This window comes from Protopterus annectens, chromosome 3.part1, assembly GCF_019279795.1.
Source record: "Protopterus annectens isolate FY-2018-M chromosome 3.part1, PAN1.0, whole genome shotgun sequence".
NCBI lineage: Eukaryota > Metazoa > Chordata > Ceratodontiformes > Protopteridae > Protopterus > Protopterus annectens.
Window position 1 is genome coordinate 734,149,791 of NC_056732.1, and position 26,355 is coordinate 734,176,145.

At 37.5% G+C, this 26,355-nt stretch overlaps 1 protein-coding gene across 1 annotated transcript in view; it reads right to left on the minus strand.

Annotated features, from left to right (window-relative positions):
* Positions 1-26,355, minus strand: part of LOC122797719 (fibrocystin-L-like) — a 184,003-nt gene that overhangs the window by 119,379 nt on the left and 38,269 nt on the right. Inside the window, exons 3-4 of the mRNA XM_044066250.1 lie at positions 12,681-12,838; positions 456-585 (exon numbers count right to left, since the gene is read on the minus strand). Coding sequence (XP_043922185.1) covers positions 456-585; positions 12,681-12,838 — 288 coding nt within the window. The remainder of the gene's footprint in view (positions 1-455; positions 586-12,680; positions 12,839-26,355) is intronic.

The following is a 26,355-nucleotide window of genomic DNA, read 5'->3' on the forward strand; positions in this document are numbered from 1 at the left end:
AGTTTTATTGGATTTGAAAGCCAGTAATGCACTTGGTGAGTGCTGTCACATAGACAACAAGAAAATATAATTGCAGGAAAAAGTTGCAACAGTTTTATTTAAATAAGTTACTTACAGACTGACATCTGTAAACATCTGAAGATATGTAAGGTAAGATATTTAGGGACAGTTGAGACTGAAGGATGTCCCTCCATGAAACCCAACCATAACAGTGCTTAAGGTGTGTGTAATTCTCACACACCTCTGAAAGCACTGTTACGGTGGGGTCTTGTGCTACAGAACCTTGTTACGGGGTTATCTTTTTTCCAATTTTGGAGCATAAATCATGATACTCCACGTACTACAGCGGCATGTAACTAACAAATACAAAATAATTTTTATTTTTTTCCAGATTTGATTATTCTAGATTTAGATTTCTAAGACCAGCAAATCAAAATAATGCATTTGTCATTTACCTAATACTTTTGATCCCTGGTTGGGCCCATTTGGCAAAGGCCATTCTGGAGTATAATGGTTTCCTCTCAGAATAATCTGGAGTTCTCCTCTGAAGGGTGAATCCTCTGTGCCAGCAATTAGTCTGCCGCCCTGTAAAAGACATTCATGATGTGAACATTTAGCTTAAAAATATATATTGTATAAAACAAACTAAGTGCAGCATTAAGACCATCGTAAAATAAATGTTTTAATGCAGAACTTATTGTTCAGATAAATGTGATAATCACACAATTCACATAAAGCAAATTTTAGTTAATGTGGGAAATCAGCTATATCAATCATCTGCCGATGCAAATAGCCACATCACATAAACTAACAAATTCCATACATATGTGAATGACATGATGATAATAATCAGCTGTCTCTCATAGAGGAAGAACTTCATTTTGTGTGAACAATAAATCTGCCATTTCTTAAGTTAGAGAATACTACACTTCTCTGTGTATGGCAACAGCTTTTGCACAGGAGAGCTTTTGGACAGTGATGAATTAAAGACTACGTTAAGCAATAGTTCCTAAAAAATCTGAATATGTTAATCTGTACTGGGCAACAAATCTGACATTTTATTAGCATTACCTGATAAATAGCTAATAAATGATAAGAAGGAAAGTGTATCAATAGTCACTTTGATATGTTAGGAGAGCAAATGGAAATTTTCAAAGGAGAATATTACATTGGACCATCCTGTCAATCTTATTAAAAGACTTCATGCAGTCTGTAACAATAATTTATCCTCTTATCTTCTCTGTGCCTGCTTCTCTGTTTTTTTCAGCTAATTTCATATGCTAATCGTAAACAGAGACCTTTAATGCAAGGTATTAATACACTGCAGCACAGTACGAAAGGTGGGCCTAATTCCATTTGCATAAGCAACTATTAATAAAATGACTTATACACATAGCTAGAGCCCTTTCTTTTTCTCCAACCAAACAGTAAATTTGCCTGTTCTTTGTACTGAGGAAAAAATCTATTTCCATGTAAACCAAAGTGAATTTTGCTTTCTCTGTAAATAATTTCATTTACATCATCTCCATTTATCCTGTGGTGATTATTATATGTGGTAACAATTTTATGCCAGTTTCCCCACTTTTTACTGGAAGCTACAAGTCCAGGTTCCTTAGCCTCATTGTATGTGCTTCATTGTCTTGCATGTAACTTAAATACAGCACCCCACATTGCAATGTTGCTGTTTTGTCATTTTATACCATGCACAGGTTCCAACACACTGCACAAAGTTAGCTGTTTGGTAACTAGCTGCTAGATAGTCATTATTCACATCTATATCTGGTTCTGAATATGGCAACTGGGTTGGATTATATGTTGATTCCTTGCCATTTTTTCTAATTTTAACCTTAACACACACCCTACAATTTAGTGGATGGTAATACAGATCACTTTTATTAGTGTATTGGCAATCAGGAAACAAAGAAATAAACATGTAATTTAATAATTGTTAAAGCAAATTTATTTTTGTTGTTTATATTTTCCCAGAATGAACTCTATCTACCAATTGCAGCATTAATAGTGTGGTTAGAACATAACAGTATATTGCTTAGGGTGCTAAAATAGGAATGTCTCACAAGAAAACAGACATTAACATTTAACTGTACCAGTATAAAACTTAAGTTAATAAAATAAGTAACAAAAGGCTACAGCTCCAAACGCAAACAAAACTTTAATATGTGAGTGCTTTTGTCCACTCAAATCAAATGGACTTCTTCAGACAAATTCAAACAATAAAACCCCTCCTTATATAACCATGAAATTACATGACCAATAAAATGCATTGCATCACAAGTTTAAAACTGGTTGTTAAAAAGCATATACATATTTATAAAGATATTTACATATATTTTAAAAGAATTTTTAAGCACAAAGGGGAGCATTATTAACATAGTGGAGCATTATTATTATCATTTTTTCATATTTAATAGTACATACTATCTACAGAAAAGAGGAGTAGCTATGGGGACCCCATGTAGTGGTAGTTTCACCATCCTAGTTATGACCTTCTGGGAGCACCATTTTGTGTTTACCAGAAGTAACATCAAAGATAAACCGTGTACTATACGCGATTTCTGGATGATATATTTACGATCATAAATGGATGCTTGCATTGTTAATAGCAAACAGGTAGAATACTTGCCTATGATGCTGAAGGCTGTGGGTTCTACTCCCACAGTATGTATATGCATTGCTGTTACTGTACTGTGTTGTAGTTTTAAAGGGGGTGGATTTTGCAGTCCTGAGAATGTCGTCTTTGGTGGTGATAACTAGTATGAACCTGTTATCAGTTTGCCATCCATTTCCTATTGCAATATTACTAGCTTAGTATTTTTTTAATGTAACATAGGCAATTTATTCCTCAAGGGCAACAGGCACTATATTTGTAGATGAAACAATGAAATATAAAGTTGTTTGCTAGCAGGAACCTCTTCATTAGTTACAGATGTCTTTAATGTAGGATTGTTTAGATGAATTTTACTTCTACAGAGATTCTGCATATTTACTGATACTGGTGGATTGTAGAAGTTTGAGTATGGAAATGTTCTGAATTGGGCAGTTTTATCATTATTGGTTCATGCATTTTGTTTCATTGTTTACTGTTTTATTCAAAACAATAAATTTAAAATGCCTTCTAACAACTGTACTGTATTATACAAGGAAAATAATTTAATACAATCAGGAAAGTGTATCAAAGAACACATGCATGTTTTGTGTGCAAGGGACCTGTGATTTTAAAACAGCCCAAAGGTAATCTTTTTCTACCACTGGCCAGATGCATTTTCTTTGAATCTGGGTTTCAGTGCTGTTTCAATGAATGTGAGTTTCAAGGGCAGAGACGTTTTAAATTAAGTCTATTTTCATTGTGAGTCTGCATTGCTTTGTTTAGCAGATGTGTATTAGTGTTTGTGCTGTAAAATGTAAAATAAAACTTTTAAATGAAATCCAAATCATCGTAGAAGTAAAGCAGTATGCACATTACAGTGTTTATGGTAAATGGGGTGAAATAGACAAGTAATGAAACTTTGGAATGGCTGCATGGGGGATGAGAGGACTGTGTATGGGGAGGCCCCATTCGACCATGACTTTGTGAGGGGGGGAAGGCCGGCAAGCCTAAATTGCTACACCACTGATCAGTAGGCCATGGATAATTTACTTTTGGAGGTCCTATCAAACTATAATATTCATTTGCTAAGATTAGAATATTGCCTATCATTAAATGCCCTACTTTTACCATAAAACCCACATACTGCAAGTCACCAAAAAAAAAAAAAAATCCTAAGGTTCATCATCTTTTCCCCTTCCCAGTGAACATCATTGCTGCACATTAAAAAAATGGTTACCATTTACTACAGGGTCTAGGTCTGGGCTAGGGCCATATTTTGATTGTCTGTTTTTCAGTTTGCATTTGAATGTTGCTATCCCACAATTCCATTGAAGTTGGCGGAGTCACATAATTATGTATGCAAATTTGTGTTAATCAGTGTACAGATTTGTACCTATTTTTCATGGGCCTTTGTCCAGAATTTTAATGTTTCCAGGTTGAGAGGTATGGTTACAACAAAGTATAGACTACATGTACATAATCTTTCTGAGTGACTAGAAAGCACAAAAAAAATGCTATAAGAATTTTCTTATTCCTTCCTCTTATGAAGGACTAACAAGAAGACATTGAAAAATGGTTTGTCTCTTCTTAGTATACTCTTATTATATCTGTGTTCAGTAATGAGCCTGTTTTAGATTAGGTGAAGTAAACTGATAAAAAAGTAGTTGTTAACAAAGCACTGCAAATGATCTAACAAAAAAAAAAAAGAAGCATTCTACCAGATCAGAAAAGACATTTGTCTGAAGTCAGTGTTTTATGCAGGGGTCATATGGTAAAATGAGGGTTTTGTTCCCCCATTAGACTTCCCTCTGACTAATATAGTCACCTCCACAGGTGATGTTACTCAGAGACAAGACAAATACTTGAATTTTGATAGATTTATAGGTTCACAGGTGGTTACTAGGCTATTGGCATAAGAGCCATTTTACCCATAACCAAACTTACCCCAAATTTAAATAATATTGCTGGCATGTGTCACTATACCAAGGAACTTTATGGTTATGATATAGGCTTGTGCATATCAAGCATTCACAAGCTGCCCTGTCCATTAGAGACATGGTTGCCAAACCAGGGGTACATTTGCAATTTTTCGTCCATTAGTCCAATATACATTTAAATATGGATAGCGATGAGCTTTGCTTCAAATGGATGGGAAGCCTTTTCTTGAACACTTGTGTTTTGTTAGAAGTCATGGCTCTCTGGTGTAAATTAAATGTTAATCTTTAAGTATAAGAAACAGTAGAATCAGACTTTTAACTAAGCTGATGATGTATTGACATGTTTTTATACATACATGTTTATGGTATGGGTGATTTACATCAGTGACATAAACAGAGAGAGACTGGTTAAAAAATGTTAAGGTGTGGCATAGTCTGAATGCTGTAAAACTACTCTTGATGTCTGAATAGCACCTAGAAAAATAAATATGGATGAAGCTATGGCTGGATCCCAGCATCTACCTGAATGTGACAGGCACATGCAACTCAAATACTTAATGTCTAACATTCCAGCACATGAAGGTCATCTAAAAATGCAGTTCTAAATCATTTGGTTATTACTGCTAAAGGCATTCTAGGACATGCAACTTAAAGGTACCATTCTGTATGTAAAGCACCTTAACCTTCATTTCTGTGTCCTCAGCTATAGCAGCAAAGTAGTGATAGGTCCAGTTACTGCAGAGAACTGACACTGATATCCGTGTGCTGATTGTTTGGTTTTGATCACCGATTGATGATTTGTTTAGAATAAAGAAGGCATGTGTGAGTTCCATCAATACATGCAATATAGTACAGCCATGTCCAGTAGTAAATTGTTTTGGGAAAGCATAATGTACAGATGGTGTGGTGACATGTAACCAGAAATGGAATACCCAGCAAAGGTGGGGGAATAGGGTATACCTTTCAACTATTCATCTCTTGAGTAGAAACAGCATTATCTCAGACATGAGCTAGGCTGCTATGATTAAGGCATGGAATTATACACAGTAAATAGAGTAGTTCCATATATGTGGAAGGGATAAAATAAAGGAGTACTCTGAGTACAGATCACCTTGGTAACCTAGTAGAGACACATCAGGAATAATACATGCACAAAGGTACATTAGCATGGGTGCCTTGCCTTTGACATTATAGTTTAGATTGTTTATATTATTTTATCCATTTTTATAGCACCAGGAGGTATCATGTATCAGTCACGTCTTCACCAGTTGAACTGTAGTTCCATGTTCCTTCTGTTATCTATGTCTGAACACTGAAGCCATGAATGCAGCTCGTACAACATTAAAATGCCTGTGTGGCTGGGGTTCCACCAAGCATTTCTATAAGTGGCCCTAATGTAATTTCTGCTTACTCACTCCACCTCCTTAGGTACAAGACATCAGGTCCTCCAGAATGTTGCTGTCAGGGTAATTAGAAAGTTTAACATTTAGTTTGCCTATGTGTGTGTTTGTCTGATGTGACCAAATCCTCATGTAATCTGTACACTGAGAAAGTTTTTTCAGGAGAAATGTTAATTTATTTAATTATCCACATGAACCATCTTGTTATAGGTTTGTGACGTTCCCTTTCTGGGCCAGTAATCCAGGAGACTGACACCTGAGAGGGAAGTTCACTTGGAACAAAAATAAATACACACAGTTTTTCCAGATGCAGCTCTCTGCATCAAGCACAATTTCCCTTAAGAGCACACAGGGAACACACTCAGTCGGGGGTCTGGATTTCTCTCTCTCTCTCTATCTCTATCTCTCTATCTCTCTCTCTCTCTCTATCTCACTAAGGCCCCAATGAGACTCTCCACTGGCACAGCTGTAGAGCTAGAAACCTCCAGCACCTTCTCTGTGAAACTAGTGCTTTGTGTCCCTGCTCCAAGCAGCCTGCACACACACACTTGGAGATGTGATTTGAACACACACACACACACACACACACACACACACACACACACACACACACACACACACACCTGAAAGACTGGCACAGATTTACTAGCTATGCCCCTTCTGCCCAGGATATAATGTAGTTACTGCCACCAGACACTCCAAACCCAGTTACCCTAAGGCTCTTAAAAGGGTACTCAATTATACTGAGTGAAATTATTATTAATACAAATTGTAGTGTTTGATCAATGCAGTAAGGCTTTCAGGAGTGGTCGCAGAGTCACCAAACAGCTATAAGTAATCACAAAGGTTAAAATGTTCTCTAAAAGACCAGCCACAATGAAACATTTAAATATTTTAATAAATAATAAAAGAACATGAAAATACTAAATATCTATTTACAGTAAACACCAGAGTTTCAATCACAGGAGATATTAAAATAACAAAGATGAATAGATTCACAAAGATACAGAAAAACAGTAGTTAACTAATTTCACTATATTTTCCTGACTGATCTAAAGAATTACTATTCCTGGTGAAATACTAGGCAAGGCAAGATGAAATAGGTGAGAGGTCTTTCTTTGTCAGGTTCAAAAAACAGAGTACTCTGAAACTTCTCTTTCATCTGGTATTAAAACATCATTTTTGTCTTAGATTCTTAGATTACAGAATAACATCACATATGTCTGGTCATCTGACTTCTGGTTCCCATGCTACCCCCATTGCTTGAAACTGAACCTGAATTTAGCACATATGTGTTTTCATACACGCAGAGCTTTGCTGAGATATGTTATAGCATCTGGAAGGTATAAAACCATAAAAGATTTTTTCGCTTCCTACAGGAGCTAATAAACCATTCTCTAGCATAGACATTTTGTCTCTGGCTGCAGTCAGAACTGTAAGATACAATCTTTATGGCCTAAACCAGGTAATTTAATTTCTTTCTATTTTTCGAAATTAGCTGGACTGAGATTAACCTATTCTCTTTCAGTATCCTTTGTTAAAACATATACATTTAATCAGTTACAATACAGTAAAAACCCACTGTTGGTACATTTTTAACACAAACAGCTTTACAAATACATTTTTCAATACAAGCATCTGTATAAATCAGTTTAATATGCAAATGACATAAATTCACTACAAAATTACAGCTAGCTGTGGTGGCATATGCTACACATCCACTGCCCTACTTTTCCTGGCTCACATCATCACAAGGTTTGTTTGCTTGTTTGTTAAAGTCATCATTTTCTGTACTGTACTTAAATTTTTCCAAATGTTTTTATTATGTTGGCTATGCCATTGTCATCCCTATCTCTTCCCTTCCATCTTTAATCCTCTTTATTGTAAAAACTCATCCTTTTCATTAAAAATACTTAGCCATTGTATATGAGCTCAACATCTCTGTTTTTGATTTGCTTACTTACATCTTTCTTCACTTCCTCAAAAATGTTCAGTACTAATGATTGCTATGCCAACTACATGGACATCAATAACTGTTTGGCTACCATTTACTGGAGATAGTTTATTGAAACTTACTAAAGAATGACTCATGTAACTAGGAATAAGCTCTCATCTCTCTAACAAGGGATGACCTCCATGCCCCTTGCTGTCTAATTTTATGTAAAACTACAAGTTGAAATACCTCAAGATAGGTCATATATATAAATCAAGGCATTATAAATATAATTTGCGTCTAGGACATCTATACACCAACCTTCTCATTGGATTCCATTTCTTGGAAAAAAAAATAGATTTAGACTGAAGTTTTTCTATGGGGCAAACCTCTCTCACATCTGTCACACAGAAGGCTTTGGCTCACACACCTTTTAACTTATATAATCAACTTTGATATTATGTCACTCAGTTAAAAGGGGACTTTCAACCTCTATGACCAATCTGCATTTTAAACATTTGCATGGCTGCTAAACTCCCAACCTATTCTCCGTCTTCCTTGTATCCATGTTAACGGCATTTGAAATTCAACAAGCCTCTTTTTCCTTCTGCTAAATTCAGTGAGAGGAATTCAGTTGTTACATCTTTAGTGAACTAAAGTGATGCTGGTATATGTCATATTACAAAGCTAAGGTTTAAGGTTCCATTATTTAATTCCTTTCTCAGCTGGTCTGATGCACAGTTCTACAGCCCTTCCCATTACCTCTCTCCTTGGGGTTGAGTTATGCATACATGATACATTTCTTACAGCTGTCAGCATGGGAACTGTCCTCATCACAGCTCCATTTTTCAAGAGCACTTTCACTGAATTCCCATCTTATCAAAGTAGTGGTTTCACTGTTTCATGACCTGGTTTAGTCACCAAGCTGGGCTGTTTCCTTAGTATGTGTATGCATTTCTTTTTGTGAGGTGTGGGGATAGGGAACAAGTGAGTTTTTTCATAGTACTGATTTTTCTCCTTTCTGTGAGGTTGCGTGACCTCAGAGTAAATATATAAAAAGCAGGTGGGGGCACAGTCACAAAAAATGCTTATTTTATCAGTTTCTATTTTTTTCTTTAGGTTTGCTCAATGTGTGCCATTTTCAAAGTAGGAGGCCTTGTGATTTTCACTGAATGGGATTTTAATGATTTGACTATCAATATGTTGTACCAGATCCTGTACCACTGCCTTTGCTTTACCTTTAGCCCACACTGAACCCTTTGATTTTTCTTGTAATAAATGTGCAAATCCACTGTGTTCCTCTTTTTGTAATAATTTCATTAAATTTTAAGTTCTCCATTGCATTGTCATCTATATTATGTTTATCATAACTTTAAAATACTTATCCCACAACCTAAACTGTTTTGTCAGTAGAATTGTCATATCACCTGAGTGAATTTTAAAATAAAGCACTCATGCTTTGGGTCACATATTCCCATATGATCCTGGCAAACATTACTTTTCATTCCATGTATATGGGGATGCTACTTCCCTATTTCCCTCAGAACTAGCTAAGTAGATGTTAAGGGAGTGCCAGCCCCCTTACAAATGGAAGTGAATGAAAACAAACCCCAAAATGTATTAAGGTATTAAGCATCATGCTAAGGGCAGTGGTAAAAAAGCCCTCTTTCCACATTGTTGTATTTTGTAATTAATAGCCACATAAGCTGCAATAAAGACAGACTTCAGTATTAGCTGATTTGTACATCTATAAATCATAGTTAACTACAGCAAAGTGCAAATCTCTAACATTCCACCAGATCTCAACATTTTTTCTAACTTGGTAGTTAACACAGTAACTGCATCTTGTTACCACAGGCTCCCCTCCCCACAGTCAAATCTCTCTCACACATGCACATTTACACACACACACACACACACACACACACACACACACACACACACACACACACACACACACACACACACACACAAGCACACACATGCACACCTCAAAACACACAGAAATGCACATACATCACATATCCCATACCTGTCCCTGCTGATAGAAGGTCTACAATTTCTTCTTTTCTTCTGTGCTGGTAATATATGAATGCTTTCAGGTGGTCCTTAATGCCAGACATTCCAGTTTTCCACTTCATATCCTTCGGTAAGTGCATGCAAGGCAAACTCTGTTATCCTATGTGTTTGAGAGGTATGCCTAAAATCTCCTGTCCCTATCCCTCCTAAATCATGACATGTTGCAGACATTGCATTGTGCCCAAGATCCTCAACATATACATTAAAGAAGCTGTGCTGAGCTAATGTATGAGTTAGTACAGTGGACTTATGTCAAGGGTGTATGGTTCAAATCCATTTTCCCCCATTAGTATATATTTTTTTACATTTATTTATTTTATAACTCAATCCCTGTTGTCTAGTGGTGGCATAGGGGTCTAATATCCTTTGTAGGGGAGAGCAAGGTTTGAAGTTACTTTTTTGTTTTAATATGTACCTTTAAGGCACACGATTTTTAGTAACTCTGGTGTCCAGTGTTTCCCCAGCCCCAGATTTCCATACTGTTTAAGTGGCACTCAGGCACAAGTAAAAGATACCCATGTTGTGTAATGTTCCCCTCATCCCTCATCCCCATACTAATTAAGTGCCACTCAGGCACAATTATGGAGTTTTCCTTGATGACTGGTGTTCCCTCACCTGATGTTGCAGACTGTTTTTTTAGTCTAGGGGTGTGTGGATGTATGACAGCTACTGCAACTCTCTCTCTCACACACACACACACCCACACACACACACACACACACACACACACACACACACACACACACACACACACACACACACACACACGCCTGCCTAACATACCCCTTAACTCCTCTACTGCTATCTTCCAGGCAGGCGCACATACACTCAGACATATAGCCCCTCACATACATTCACACACACACCTCCTAAACTTACCGTACTACAAACCTCCCCAGTTCTTACCTCTATTGTGATGGACGAACATGGCCTTGGCTGTATTCACTACTGTGACTACTGTGAGGTGCAAGGAGCAGCCATGCTAATCTACACAACTGAGTGATTCTAAGAATCACTCGGTGAGTAAATGACTTTCTGGAGGTAGTTCTGGTGGGGGCAGCACATGGCTAGTTAGTGTATGCCTCCCACCCAGTTGGTGTCATTAGCATCTAGCACAGCCATGGAGACAACCCACCATGGTGCTGCACATCTTCATGCAAAAGCACCCTGGTAGGATTGTCTATGCATCCAAAGAGGTTACCATGAGCTGTACACATTACATTCAACTTGCAGTACCTTTATGAACAACCGTCACTGTTTGCTGATATGGTTGGTGTGACATCAATGGTAACTTCTGAAGTTATGCTATCTGTTTCAGGGGGTAGGCATTATAAAATAGCACATTATTTTTTATATATTTTTATGTTTTTTTTCTAAATATTGCCTCATCAGGCTAAAATTTCACATTTAAAGGCACTGAGGCTATACTGATTTTTTTGTACCGAAGGTCCACATTTACAAGTATAACATCTTTGCTTGTACAAAATATTTCCACAGTGGTATAAGGGTTTGAGCCAAGTACTGTTGGCTGAGCAACATTGGTGGATTATTGAATGATCCTTGAGATGCGATTACTAGGTTACGGCACCCAGTACTTCCATATGTGCATCTAGAGTTTCGGGATTGTTTTTGAAATTTTAAGACCTGGGGTGAGCATGAAACTGGGCAGCACTGATCAGTGCATTACCCTAGTAAACAAATATATGTAAGTAAATAATTAATTAAGAATGGTGGATGTGATTCTTAGCTGCTGCACAGCTAGCCACCCAGTGTTAAAGTAACACCCCCAACCCCATGTATAAAAATGGGGAAAAGCGGCTGTGGATGGATGGAAGGGTAACTGTAATTCTTAGTACAGTGATACTGAGAGTGGCAGCATTTGGCCTATATATGTTATAGCACTTCAAAGTATTCTCCCTACAGCAAGGTACAGTAATCTCAGGAGTTACTATATATAACACAAAACTGTCACAGAGGATACAGCTTTTCAAATTTCCATATGGGTGGGGGTATAGAGGACATGTCCTCTCTGAAAAACAATTTAATGACATTACAGCAAGTTTCAAGATTTCTTGTACTTCTTTTGTAATGACACTCAAGTTTCAGGGTTGCAGGACATGCAATTATTTCTGCTAGAGGACCACAGTCCACATCTAGCATCTTAGACTCCATTCTGGCTTCACAAGCTGGGGGTCAAGCAACGTATCTTTTTCATTTCTTAGCCTGACTTCTGACCTGTTATTCACCTAAATCTGCTTTAGTCCTTACCTTTTTTTATCTACCCATGTTGCCTTTGACCCATACATACTATTTTATTTTTCTGTCATTTCTACACAGCTGCATGATATTTTGCAGAAACTGTAGCTTTATTTCATGGCTTTATGCTCGGCATTTCTTCAGCAGTGCACCTCTGAGATGGACCATTTGACTGCTATGAGCTGCTTCCCAGCACCTCTATGGCCACCATCAAGTCATGGCCAGAATAATGAACGTGTAATTATACTTAATGTGTTCACTAAAGAAATTAAATATCAAGAGGTTAGACTGTGAATTTGCTTTGGTGCTCATTACTAGCCATTGTTACAATCATCTTAGACGTGCATCAAGCTAATGACTTGAGACCACTAGTAACTGTAAATATGATTCTGAGAACCTTGCATTCAAACAGATTACTAGGTAAAGCTTTCATGATTTTCATGATTTATTAAGTCTTTTGGTAGGTTTACCTGTATTGATATGTAAGTTGCATTCAGCACTACTGTCGGGTATGGAGAAAAACTTCGATCTGCTCTTCCAGTGGAGATGGTATCTGACAATTCTAAAGCCCCATAAATGATGAGTTTGTTCAATGGTGGAATAACTACATCTGCTAAGATCCACATACCTGTAATGATTTTAAAACTAGTTAACTCTTTTGTTTCAAGAGACATAAATATTACAGAAACACTATTAACATTACATTATGCCTTAGTGACCTACTTAAGAAAAAAAAACAGCATTCATAAATTTTAACATGAGTATTCATTGTGAAATGATGTTATGATACACATAATGTATCTTCACCAAAGTTTCATTTAATGCAGAATGTTCTTAAAGAAGCACTATTTATTGATTGATTTATTGATTTATTATTTGAAATGCGATAACTGGATAAATGGACTGGTCTTTTCTGCCACAACCTGGGCTCCAGAGGAGCAAAGTACATAATACAACAATAAAAAAGAATAACAAAAGTGAAATGTCATGTGATAACAAAAATGTATATCAAAAGTGAATACACACAGAAAATGAGTAGCAAGAAAAACAATATTCACAATATTTGAAGCAATTTGGAAATATGAGTATTATTTACAGTATTTACATGGTGGAGTTTTCTTAGCAGTGATGCCCATATGCTGTACTTGTATATAGTCCAGTTACAGTAAGTCTAGAAGCCTACAGTAACTATTCAGTGTCAAGAAAGAAATTACTGGCAGAATGTCCTAGTAGATGTTCCTTCAGTTTAGCCTTGAAGCCGTCCAATGTTATTTCAGAATATATTTCTCTGGATAGTTGATTGCATGCTGCTGAGCCAAGTTAATTGAAGACCCTTTCCTGTTTGGTAGTACCAGACATGGTCTCATCAAAATAATGTCATCATCTTGACTTCTTCTAAGTGAGTATGATGGGTCTGTTGTTGATAAGGTTGGTGTTAGTGGTGGGCATCGACCGAGCATGATTATTTAATACATGTAGTTCTTGGCTGAGGTGCTTTCTGTGCAGACTCTGCATGTCCTCTCTGTGTTCATATGAGTTTTCCCCAGATGTTCTGGTTTTCTCCCACACTCCAAAGCATACCTCTCAACCTCTTAGTGCAAGAAGGGACAGATTTTAAATATTGCTTTTATAAACTTAGAAGGGTGCAAGAGTAACAGGGTTTGTGTTAAACATACATTTTTGAAGGCTTTGAAGTCTGAAACTCATATGTATGTCATTATTTAGAGACTTCAATCCTCAGATCATCCCAGTGATATGCCACAAAACCACAAATTTTATGAGAACCAAAAATATGAGGCAAAAATCTGGACATTCTGTGAAAATCTGGACAGTTGAGAGTTATGCTCTTAAGACATGCATTAAATAAATTGGGGACCCTAAATTGTCTGTAGGTGTGATTATGTGCCTATCAGATATGGAAGAAAGACCTGATAACCTACTTCCATTTCCTCCTTTGCCTTGTAAATGCATTGGGTAGTGGTGGCTGTCTGTGGGATCACTCTAGAAGTTAGATATGACTTGTAAGGGAGAGAAAAAGAGAGAGATAGTTAATATCTACAATGACAGACAAGTGCAGTGACAGGTGATATAAAGGATGAGCAAATGGAATGCAGAAAACAGAAGAAGCTCAGAAATGAAAATTAGATTGCAACATTCAGAAAAGACCTCCGATGAAGCTGGCTTATGAGGCACAGGATATATAACTGCCAGCATTCTAGATATTGAAAAAATTATATGCCACACAAAGAATTTGAGGTACATAGTTCTCCACACTCCTCACTTGTCCCTGCATCGACCCAGCAGAAACATTTTTAAAATGAGACATCAGATTGCACATATTTAGTCTGGTTATAGACTCAGAATGTTAAAGGTGTGAGGTAAAGAATGAGCACAGCACCGCAGCAGGTGAGCAACATACCTAAACTGTCAGCAGGTGAGGAGTGTCTCCCTGAAACACCTAGAACTACAACTGTGCAATTCACTGTTACAGCAAATTTCAGCAACAGTCCTGTTCAGAAAGTTGCTACTTTTTTTAATAAGGCTTGTATTTTGTGCCTTTTAATTTGAGGTTCTGATATAGATTCATATTTGGACAATATGCACTATTTTTCTAATGTCAGAGAAACTCTGCTTGCATTAGCTTGTGTTTTTTAAATGATGAAGATTTAACTTTCCTACTAAAGACTGATATTTGGTTAATTATAAAATACCAAACCTCAACAAACTGTAAACATAAATCAACCAATAAAATTGAACAGAACCAAATCTGTTTAGCGCTCTAAAAGCATGAAATCTACAAAATATTATCCATTTAATGAGTAAGGGATATTTTCTTTATAAGTTTTGGGATGTGCTAAGAATTTTATCGTGCAAACAAGTTTCTACACTTTCTGGAAAGCTACAGTGTGTTCAGATGATCCTCTTCCATAGGATCATAGGAGGTTACTAGGCTAATGGCCCTGGGGGCCTTACAAGCCTAACAAAGAAAGAAAAAAAGCACAGTGACATCCAACTTTTTATTAAAATAAACGATAATCCAGCAAAGCTTTCGGGTTTCCCCTTCCTCAGTGCCATAAAGTAAAACCATTAAATCTCATTTAAATACAAAAATAGTAAACATCACATGATACACCCAATCACTAGAACAACACAATTAATCAACAATTATTAACCTATATCTCTTTTAAAATCAACAAATGCATATATATATATATATATATATATATATATATATATATATATATATATATATATATGTGTGTGTGTGTGTGTGTGTATATATATATATATATATGTAATTTCATATTCAAAATGTTAGAAACATTTTAATACAAATTTCATTAACTTCTAATGCAACTTATGTTATCTTTAATTAAAACTGGTTTTAAACTAACTTGACTGTTAATGCCTGGATACGTCTGCTTGTAATCGAACTACACAAGAATATTCAATATTCTCAAGAAAGTTATTAATGTCACCCCTCCTTACTTTTATGCATTGTCTTAATCACTCTAAATTTAAACTTATGCTCAACATTTTCTGCTATGTGCTTAGCTAAAGCATTTGTATATACATTTCTCATAGACATAGCAGAAAATGTTGAGCATAAGGTTAAATTTAGAGGGCTTAAGACAATACATAAAAGTAAGAGGGGGGGGTGACATTAATAACTTTCTTGAGAATATTGAATATTCTTGGGTAGTTAGATTACAAGCAGACATGTATCCAGGCATTAACAATCAAGTTAGTTTAAAAACAGTTTTAATTAAAAGACAACGTAAGTTGCATTAGACGTTAATGACATTTGTATCAAAACGTTTTTAACATTTTGAATATGAAATTACATATATACACACTATATATATATATATATATATATATATATATATATATATATATATATATATATATATATATATATATATATATATATATATATATATATATATATATCTATATACATTAGTTGATTTTAAAAGAGATTGTTGTGTCTTTCGGCTTTTCCCGGTTAGGGATCGCCACAGCAGAACTCCGGTCCGCTAATGATTGGCAGTAGATTTTTACGTGCCGAGTTGCCAGCCCTGATGCACAACCTTCAACGGTACCCATTCACGCATGTCTCCACACAGAAGACGCTCTAGTTGAGAATCGAACAGGACAACGCCTTACTGTGAGGCGACAACGCTACCGTAGCACCACCACCGCAGTCTGATTTTAAAAGAGATATAGGTTAATAATTGTTGTTGATTAATTGTGTTGTTCTAGTGACTGGCTATATCATGTGATTTTTACTATTTTTGCATTTAAATGAGATTTAATGGTTTTACTTTATGGCACTGAGGAAGGGTAAACCCGAAAGCTTTGCTGGATTATCGTTTATTTTAATAAAAAGTTGGACGTCGCTGTGCTTTTTTTTCTTTTGTTTGTTGGTGCTTAGCTTTATATAAGCACAGCTTACAACAGTGGAATTCTTTGTTTTTGCTGCCCTTACAAGCCTAGCCAACAGTTTATCCCCCAAAAAGAAACCTCAGTCAGCACCTGCCACCTGTGTCAATGAGGGACACAGGTGGAACCCCTGTGACTAACTTTTCATATTTAAAGCATACTAAAGTAATTTAGTAAACAACAATGCATGAAGGGCTGTGCATTGCACAGATTTTATAGCCTATCCTGAGTGTTGTTGGGCACAAGCTTGAGTGGTGAGCATCTGTAGAGTTTGTTTGGAAAAGCTGGATGATGTATACCCCATTCATGAAAAACTCGATTTTAAAAAAGAACTTTTTTTCCTTCTGGTAATAATTCAGAAAAAAGCCAGATACACATTTTTAAAAACATTTTCCAATGATGCTTGTGTTTGTCATGGGTTTTGAGACTTATGCTAATGGTTAGAGGAGTCTGCATGCCTTGCTGGTCAGTATATGCCTGCAATAGAGCCCAGCAGCCCTGAGTCAGTAAACTAGTGGCTGGTCATAGCCTAATTGCCCAGACTGGGTTACTAGAAATAGCTCTGTTGAGCAAAAGCTGAACATAAAACCCATCCATCTGTCACAAATAAACTAAGGATTGCAACAGTGAATACAGCTTCACTGATGGGATGCAGCGTGACTGTGAAAGTTTCATGGTAAGGAGGACCCTGGATGTTCTTTGTATTGTGAAGACAGTGCAATAAAGTCTATTGGTCTGGGATCCCGAGTCTGCTACTCAGGATAAACTAAATATGATGTGAGAATTGCAGTGAGAGGAATCTTTTGAAAATAATGAGGGATGGCATCAGAATCCAAGACAGACTTACGGCAATCACATTCCAGTGTAACAATGGAGCAGTCTACATGAATTCAGCCTATGCTTCACAGATGGTTGTGAAGATGAGGAAGATATGGCATTCAGATAACACTTGCAGGACCTCCTCAATAAAGTGGGATAACATCAATCATTCTTTAGCATGGATGACCTGAATGCTCATACCAGGACAAAAAGAATAGCATTTGAGGGGTGTACGGATCCATAAGTGTGATGAATAAGAATAGTGAAGAGAAGGTCATTCTGGACTTCAGTCTGGCAAATGGCTTAAACGCTGGCCTCTACACAGTTCACCAAGAAAGACAACCACAGGATCACAAAACAAGACTGAATGGCATGCAAAAGAATTCTTCATAGTAAGAGAAAGGCACTGAAGTTGAATCAGATTGAAAACTTATGCTTCATGAAAGGGTTGGACCTGTGGCCACAGTCAGCTGCAAGTAATGGTCCAAAAAGTTTCTAAGATTAAAAGAAACAAGACTAAAGACCAGGAAGGTGACTGGGGCAAAACCACCTGAATTCAACAAAATGATCATGGTTCTAACACCTAAGAGAGAAGAGGAAATATGGGAAGGAGAAGAAGAATAGCAACATCTCAAAAATGCTTGTGTGAAAAGAGTTGAATAGAGGTATGTGGCTGAGCCATATGTGGAAATAAGGTAAATAAGGAAAGCTGGTGGTGGAATGCAAGAGCCCAGGATTTCAAGAAGTTATAAGGAAGCTGTATAGCATGAAGTAGGAACTAGAAAAGACAGACATAACTAAGAAGGAAGACTAATTGGCTAACAAGAAGGCTAAGGGCAGACACCATGGAAAAGAGCAAACCATCAGAGAACCTCTACCAGCTACTGGAAAGTAACTCACCAGCCAGCATGTAGACACTCTATCAGGCTGTAAGACAGTGACAGAAAGACAAAGTAGATAGTAGTCTGACACCAGTATACATGATGCCAGCCACAATCTACACACTAACCAAAAGGTCATCAATGGTAGATAGAGGAAGTACGTCAATGCATTTCTGAATGAAGAAAACATGACATAAGCTATACTGCCACATGTGTAACCTATTATGAAAGATGGAAAATCCATCCTAGAAGAAGACCGAAGTGTACTAAGGGAAATAAAGTCAGGGAAAGTGTCAGGTGTCAGGCTCAGATGAAGTCACAGCAGATATAATCAAGATGTAAAGTGCTTTAACCCATCCCCATGGCACAGAGGGATAAAGTACTGAATTTGCCTAGGATGACTAGTGGCACAGGCTCTGGGGGGAACCAGGTAGGGGTAGATGGGCTGATGCTGACTCAATCATTCTGTGGGAAGGTAGGGCGCAGCATCCTTGATCTCCTGTTTGGTTCTGAGCATGGGTTGGGTGGAGCCCTGTGGAGGTTAAGGTAGTTCCAGTAGATTTGGTGAATGAGGAAAAGCACAGGGAGCAGCTCATGATCAGTTACAAGATGCTAAAAAATGCTGAGTGCATTACGACTGAAATGGCTCCTGAGGGTACATGTACATGGCATAACGACAGAGGTGTATCCCAGATAGCTAAAAAATAACTATTCTAGTACCAGTGTAACGGACACAAGGAATATGTCAGTTAGTGCAGAGGGCTAATGATCTGAGCTTTTAATGAGCTGCTCCATGTGCCTAGGGTACAGAGTTTGATTTCTTCCATCTTTATTTGCTTACTGTGTGACTCTGAGGAGGTCATTCAACCAAGCAGTTCTGAGTTACTCCTGAAAAAAGATAACTAAGTTCAGTGGGCTTATCTGGTCAATGAATAGGTAAAATAAACATTTAAAAAAATTCACAAATGTCAACAGTACAGAGGTATTGAACTCCTGTTGCACATCATGAAAATACTGGAAATGATGATTAATAAATACAGAGTACCAGACAGTAAAATGGGAGCTAAGCTGTTCATATTCAGATAAGGGAGCAATGCAACAGATCAAATGTTTGTAGTGAGACAGATAGTGAAGAAGGAGCTACAGATGAGGAAAGAGTTCATTTGGGCTTTCCTAGACTTGGAGAAAGCATGTGACAAGGTCCCAAGAAAGCTAAAATGAGCAGTTCTTTGATGGTTTAAAGTACAGGAACCATTGGTGGAATAATGTATTTTGTGTAGAAGGAAACAATGACGCAGATATGAGTGGGTGTGCATCAGGGTTCAGGTCTGAGCTCACTGCTGTTCATATTGGTGATGGACTACACTAGCAAACAGGTCAGAGGGGACAACAAAACTGCTGTATGCAAACAATGTGGCACTACAGGCAGACTCTGAACAGATGCTTAGCCAAATGATAGGGGACTTGTACTCAGTCTTCTAAGAAGCACTCATCTGCTAATAAAGGAACCTACACTTTGAATGGTACTACTTGTTTTTATTTGTCTGCAATTAAGGACTACTGAATTACCTCTCAAAGGCACCTGGACCCAATGGGAGAAGAAGAACACCAGAACCACAAGAGAAGGAATCACCTTATACCGCAGGAAAATCTTCCCCAGAAGCTTCTCCTCATACGCAGACACATGGATAATACCTTTTATGTTCAACCCCCAGTGACTCCCGGTGATACTGAGGATCCATAGCTGCCACCATGTTGACTAGGACTAGTTGTTTACTTGTTTAGAAATGATAGGGAACTGGAAAGCAAAACAAAGCAGATGAATGAAACTGAGCACAGGCAAGACAACGGTTATATCAAGAAATAGGGAAAGAAACTGAAAATAGAGTGGAAATATTAGAACAGGTTGGCAGCTTCAAGTACATGGAAGATGCAGTTTAAGAAAAGGGAAATCTGAATGAGGAGGTAAAAGGTAGAATCAGAGATGCTGCAGCCAACTGGCAAAAAGTGTCAGCAAGAGACCATCTGACTAACAGAAGCACAACAATTGTGTCATCTAGGAAGTCCAATAGAACAACAGCTGCAGCAACAATGAATGATGAAAGCTTCAAACAGATTTGATATAAATGAAAAAGATTTTAAAGTGAAATGTTTATATAAAAATGTACATAATGCATCTATTCCCAGAGTATAAGCAGATGGAATATAAACAACATTTTTAAATAGGAAGAGGGTAAAATAAGATATTTTCTTCACCCTCTTGAAGAATAGTCACTGCCATCTTCTCTTTTTTATATTTTGTATGTAATTTACAGGTAAAGTTAATTTAATTGAATATTCACATTTCCCTTTACTATACATTTTAAATAACTTTTGCATATAATTTACAGGTAAAGTTAAGCTACCTGAATAATCACATTTCCTTTTACCATCCACATGATACTACATAAAACTGATAAATGCTTGAAAGATTTTGGCCACTACACTGGCATAGAGGGGTAAAGTCCTGAAAAGAGCCCAGTTGAAGCAGGTTCAATTAGCTGCTTGGATAACTGATGCAGCATTAGGGAGAGATGGGCATGCCCTTCCCACATGGGAGGGAGTTTGTCAATGCTGCTCCAATGATGGTCCAAAGAGGGGAGTTGCCCTTGGACATACTGGATGAGTGAGGGGAGGTGGGGCAGGGAGTGGTTAAGACTTATAAAGATCCCTCCAAATGGATGCAGAGAAGTCCAAGCCATCAGGACACACAAGATCCATGACCATCCCCAGCAAATGCTAGAGTAAGTTCAGGGGTGTTAGGAAAGAAGCTACTAGACCTAGTGTGGATGTGTTGCACTGGGGGCGGGGGCAGTTGGATGATGTCCCAAGGGGGACAAAAAATACTTGAAAGATTTCTGTCATTAATTTAACTTTAGAGATAATGGTACTTCAGTTAATATTCAAATTAGCATATGCATACTTAGTATACACATGTGAGTTACTTCAGAAGTAAACAAGTAAACATCCATTTGCCTTATTTTTCTGACAGGGGACCACATGCACAATATAGCTCCCTTATAAACCTCTTTTGAATTAAGTAAATTCCTGCTCTTCATGTAGCATGGATTTTAAAACTTCTGAGGTGCTGCAGTGTTTTAAATCACAATATGCTGTTTTGCTGGCTGAGAAGCCAACAGTAAATTATTGAAGATGGAATTGAAGCTTCACGAAATAGAAAGTCATGAGGGTAACTAAATTCTCCACAGTAGGCAATGTAAATTTTAGACTATTAAGTAGCAATTTTAAATAAAAAGAACATAGCGATCATCCTAAACATCTAAGTGGTGGAAGCAGGGAAGGCTGAGTTTCAGATATGGTATCACCAGTTGACTGTCACCAGTTATCTAACCCTTTTCCCCACTTTTTCTAAATTGGTTTAGGGTATTGCATCAACTGTTGTCACATTTATTGAATAAATGTTACTGTCCAACCTTGTTTGTCATAAATACTTGACTATCACAGGTCTTTTCTCATGCAATCCATCCATCTCTTGGCTGGATGCCCTCATTTCTCTTGCCTTCTTCCTGGATCTTCCAAATCTTCTTCAATAAATCTTGTTACCTTTTCCTGTACATGTGCCTGAACTGTTATAATCTATTCTCTTCAACCTTCTTTACAATTGAAGTTACTAAGGATTCTGAGATGATGTATTCATTTCTTTGTTTGTCCAACAGTATGCATCCTACCATCCATCTCAGGCACTCCATCTTCATCATCTCTGACTTCTTCAGCTGCTTCACCTTTACAGCTCAGGTTTCTGCACCATACAAAAGTACTGGTTGCACCACTGTTTTGTACACCTTCCTTTTCAGCTTTTTTTTTTTGGCATTCTTGTATTACAGACTATCCGTGACATTTTATACCAGTTGACTGCAGCACCTCTGATTTTAGCTTTGACCTCCTCATTTAGTCTTTCTTTCTATTCAACCACCCATTCCAAATAAACAAAGCTATTAACCTGTTATAATATTTTCTCTTCTATCTCAATTTTTATCTTCTTCTACTTTCTCCAATTTACTGCCATGATGACTGTCTTGTCTGTACTCAGTTCCCCTGATGTGTCTTCTTTTCTGCATTACATTCCCTAGTCACTTCCTGAAGTTTTTGGTAATCCAGTATTGATGCAAAAGAATACTGTGTAAAAACTAGACACATACAAACTCAAGCAAGCTGAAAAAAAGAAATGCACCTATTTTTACTTTCTATTCTTTTACTATACAAATGAAGCAACATATTGCCTTCATCCTGCCTATAGATATATGGAAACAAGGGTGTTTTATGGCCCAATTTAAAAGGCCACCTGAATTCCCTTGTAGGAATGTAGATTTTGCTGATTTTAAAACATATGCTGTGTCAGGGAATGCAGCATAAAACCAGAGGGGAATGAAGAATTGTAAGGTAAGATGGAAGGCTTGGAAGGATAAGAATAGGAGGAAGTTAAAATATTAATAGTGAGACTGAGAAAGAAGCAGAAGCAGGAATGAGGAAGTTTATGAAAGAGGAGGTGACAAAGGGATATATTGAGCAACAGCCATCTGCAAGTATTTAGGACTGTATTGACAGAATGGGATGAAAAAGGGATGAGGTACACAGAAAAGATGCAGAAAAAGGGGAAAAGAGGGAACTGTATGTCCACTGAGAAATTAAGGGAACGTCTGAACTGAGAACTGGAGACTAGATAGGGTATAGATGAGTAATATGGAAGGCAGACTTTGAAAGAAAGATGAGAATAGGCGGAAAAGGGGAAAATATTGGTATGAAAAGTATAGGATAGATCAGAAATATAGAGATGTTTGAAAAGTGGGAAATGTAATAGGCCTTACTAAGTTCAGTGGTGACTAGATAACAGAATGTAAGGTATGGAAGAAGGATGAGATGTGGGAAGAAGCATGGGGAATGGTGAAGTTTTTAGAAGTAGCAAGGCCAGTGAGAGATTATTCTAAGATTCTAAGAGACTGTTATATAGGTGGCACAGAATGCCAGGGGTGCTAGGAGAAGAGTGTCAGTAGGAAAGCCCAGAGTGTTGGGGGGGGGGGGGTAGAAAACATCCAGATGTGGTAGAGCTTGCTTTAAATGCATTTCTAATTGCATTGTTCAGGAAGTGACATCAACAGGTAGTCATCATTGAAGGTTTTAAATACTGTGAGCTTGCGCTCTTTAAGTGCTGATGAAGCTTCTGCTTTTGCGGTAGCGAAAACGCTGTTTCATTTATTTATTTAATAAAATTGCGTTACAGTTTTTCGACCTACTCGGCTTCTTGGAGCATTTTTGTTGGATTCACAAGTTTTTAGTGTTTTTCTCATTGGTTTGGTATGTCTTCTGGTGCACCTTCAAGCCCGAGTTCGCCGAATATTTTCGGCACAAATAGTGCTGAAAACCTTCATGAACATTCAAGCATACAAGCGCTAATGGTAGCGCTTTCACAACGTCTGGACATTATGAATACCCGTTTGGAAAACATCGAAAGAGGCAGTGTCAATAATGGCCGTGTCTACACTCCATCTCCTTTGGACAGCAACAATCAACCTTTTGGTATTAGCAACGCGGATATTCCAGCAGGACAACCGCAACGGATCATTGTGCCTGCTTCAACTTCTCATCTTGGGGCAGGTAGCTTGCCTTCTACTAGTTTTAATAATAATGGGCCAATGTCTAATTTATTTAAAACTGGCAATATTGGCAATAATAGGAATGGAGGGACAAGCGATGTTCTTCAAACTGCTATTCAACATTTGGCTGGGGATCAGGATTCACTGATTGGTGTGCCCTCAATGTCCGAATGGGCGAAGAATTTGGCTCCCTTTTCCTTCGGGGGCACAGCAGCTTCGGGTTCACCGGTGACGGATTCTCTTAGCCCAGGTAATACACCTGATAATATTACAGAAAACTTAAAACTGTTGGATGCTAAATTACTGAAAATTAAGAAATTACAACTGGAAGTTTCTTACTTCCAGCAGTGCCTGTCAGAGGGGGTCATACCGAAGGGTTTACGCAGTTCCTTCTCACCCACAGGTTTATTCTTTGACGCTACTTTTGTGTCTGAGCTTGAGGCCCTTTTTAACAAACAAGGGGCCGAACTACTTGACTTAATGATTAAGAACTACTCTAAGCACATTGTAGTGCTATTGGAGGAATCTTCTAAACTTGATGATAATATTAAAGCTGATATCAACTTTTTCAGATACAAATATGACTATAATCGGATCTTTTCTAGTATTGACATCTTGCTTGCTAAACTGAAAGTTAACAAGTCAAAAAAGTTAACAAGAGACAGACATGCATACCAAACAAATTCTGTCTACCCGAATTTGGTGAAACGGGGTAACAGGCCTGGTAACCAAACGGAGAGTGGACTATCTGTATCTGAAAACATTGACAGGGAGGTTGCTGGGCAACCTCTCATTGATGACGGTCAGGCTACTGACGGAGGAGAGGAGGTTATTGACCAAGGCCCTAGGAGAAGCAATAGGATTAAATCCTTTAACAAGAAAAACAATTTCAACAACTACCAGAAGCCTTTTTTAGGGAAGAAGGGCAACCGGTATCAAAGGAACAAGAACTGGAATTAACAATAGTCCCTACCAACCCATTAGGGGATGAGCTTTTGGTTAAGCAATCTCCTACTGTGTTGTCTAATTCAAAAGGAGACTTTCATATTTATAACTTCTCTAATGTCGTTGTTGATATTGAACTAATCGAGCTTTTGGCCAAAGGCCTGAACTTTGTTCCTGACCATAAATTCAAGCTGGCCAAAACTTTAATGGACTTAAAATTTTTTGTGCGTAAGCTCAATTTGAATGTTTTTTTCAATAACGACTTGCCTGTGGACAGAGGTAATCTGAAGTTAACCAGTTCTTTTAATCCCCCTTTACATCCTAGCCTACATATTTTTGAAAGGGCTTGTGAACTTGATTTTAGGCATCTATTTGCCTCTTTTCATGAACCTGGTGTAATAAAGAACATTTCTCACGACCAGTTCACAGCCTTGAACAAAATTTGTGGCATGGCTGTTAGAGTAATCAAACCAGATAAGGGAGGGGGACTGGTTATTTTTGACAAGGCGGAATACATCACTAGAATGTTACAGGTGTTAGATTCACCGGCGTATGAAATTTCTTTGTTAAATGAACTGACAAGTACTTATAACAGAATCAAGGGGTACTTTAGGGACTTATATCTTGAAGGTAGAATTAATATTGATACCTACAATTTCATTGACATCTCTTACCCTAGGGTTCCAGTCATGTTTGGGATCCCTAAGCTACATAAGAGCTTAACAGATCCACCTATGCGTGCGCTAGTGGATGGTAGATGCTCCATCACACATCCTTGTGCCCGCCTTATTGATAGTATCATTGGTAAATATCTGAAATCTATTCCACAGATTTGTAAGGACTCATGGTCTTTTTTGAGCTTGATCAATGAAGTCCAATTTGATAGGGATCTTAATTTTTTGACCATTGATGTGGTGGATTTATATACCTCGATCCCACATGAGGAGGCTGTCGAATGGATTGAGCTCATTTTGCGGGAATGTGGGGCATCTAACAATGATGTCATAATTGTCACAGTATTACTTGACATCATTCTTTCCTCCAACTTTTTTATTTTTGAGGAACACTACTACCTCCAAAAGAAAGGCATTGCAATGGGTTCTCCATGTGGTAGTAGTGTGGCTAACTTATTTGTAGCCTATTGGGAGAGGAAGTTTCTTTTTAACTACCCAATTTTTCAGGAGTGTTCTAAAATTTATACCCGGTTTCTAGATGACGTGTTTATGTTGATTAAAGGTGGTGAGGAAGTGGCTTTGAATCTTATTTCACACATGAATGCCTCAACAGAATTTCGAAAATTTACACATCATTTCTCGACTTCTGAGATTGACTATCTCGATGTTCAACTAGTTAAATACACTAGTAACAACAGATTCTGCTCATCCATTTTTAGGAAGGCAACT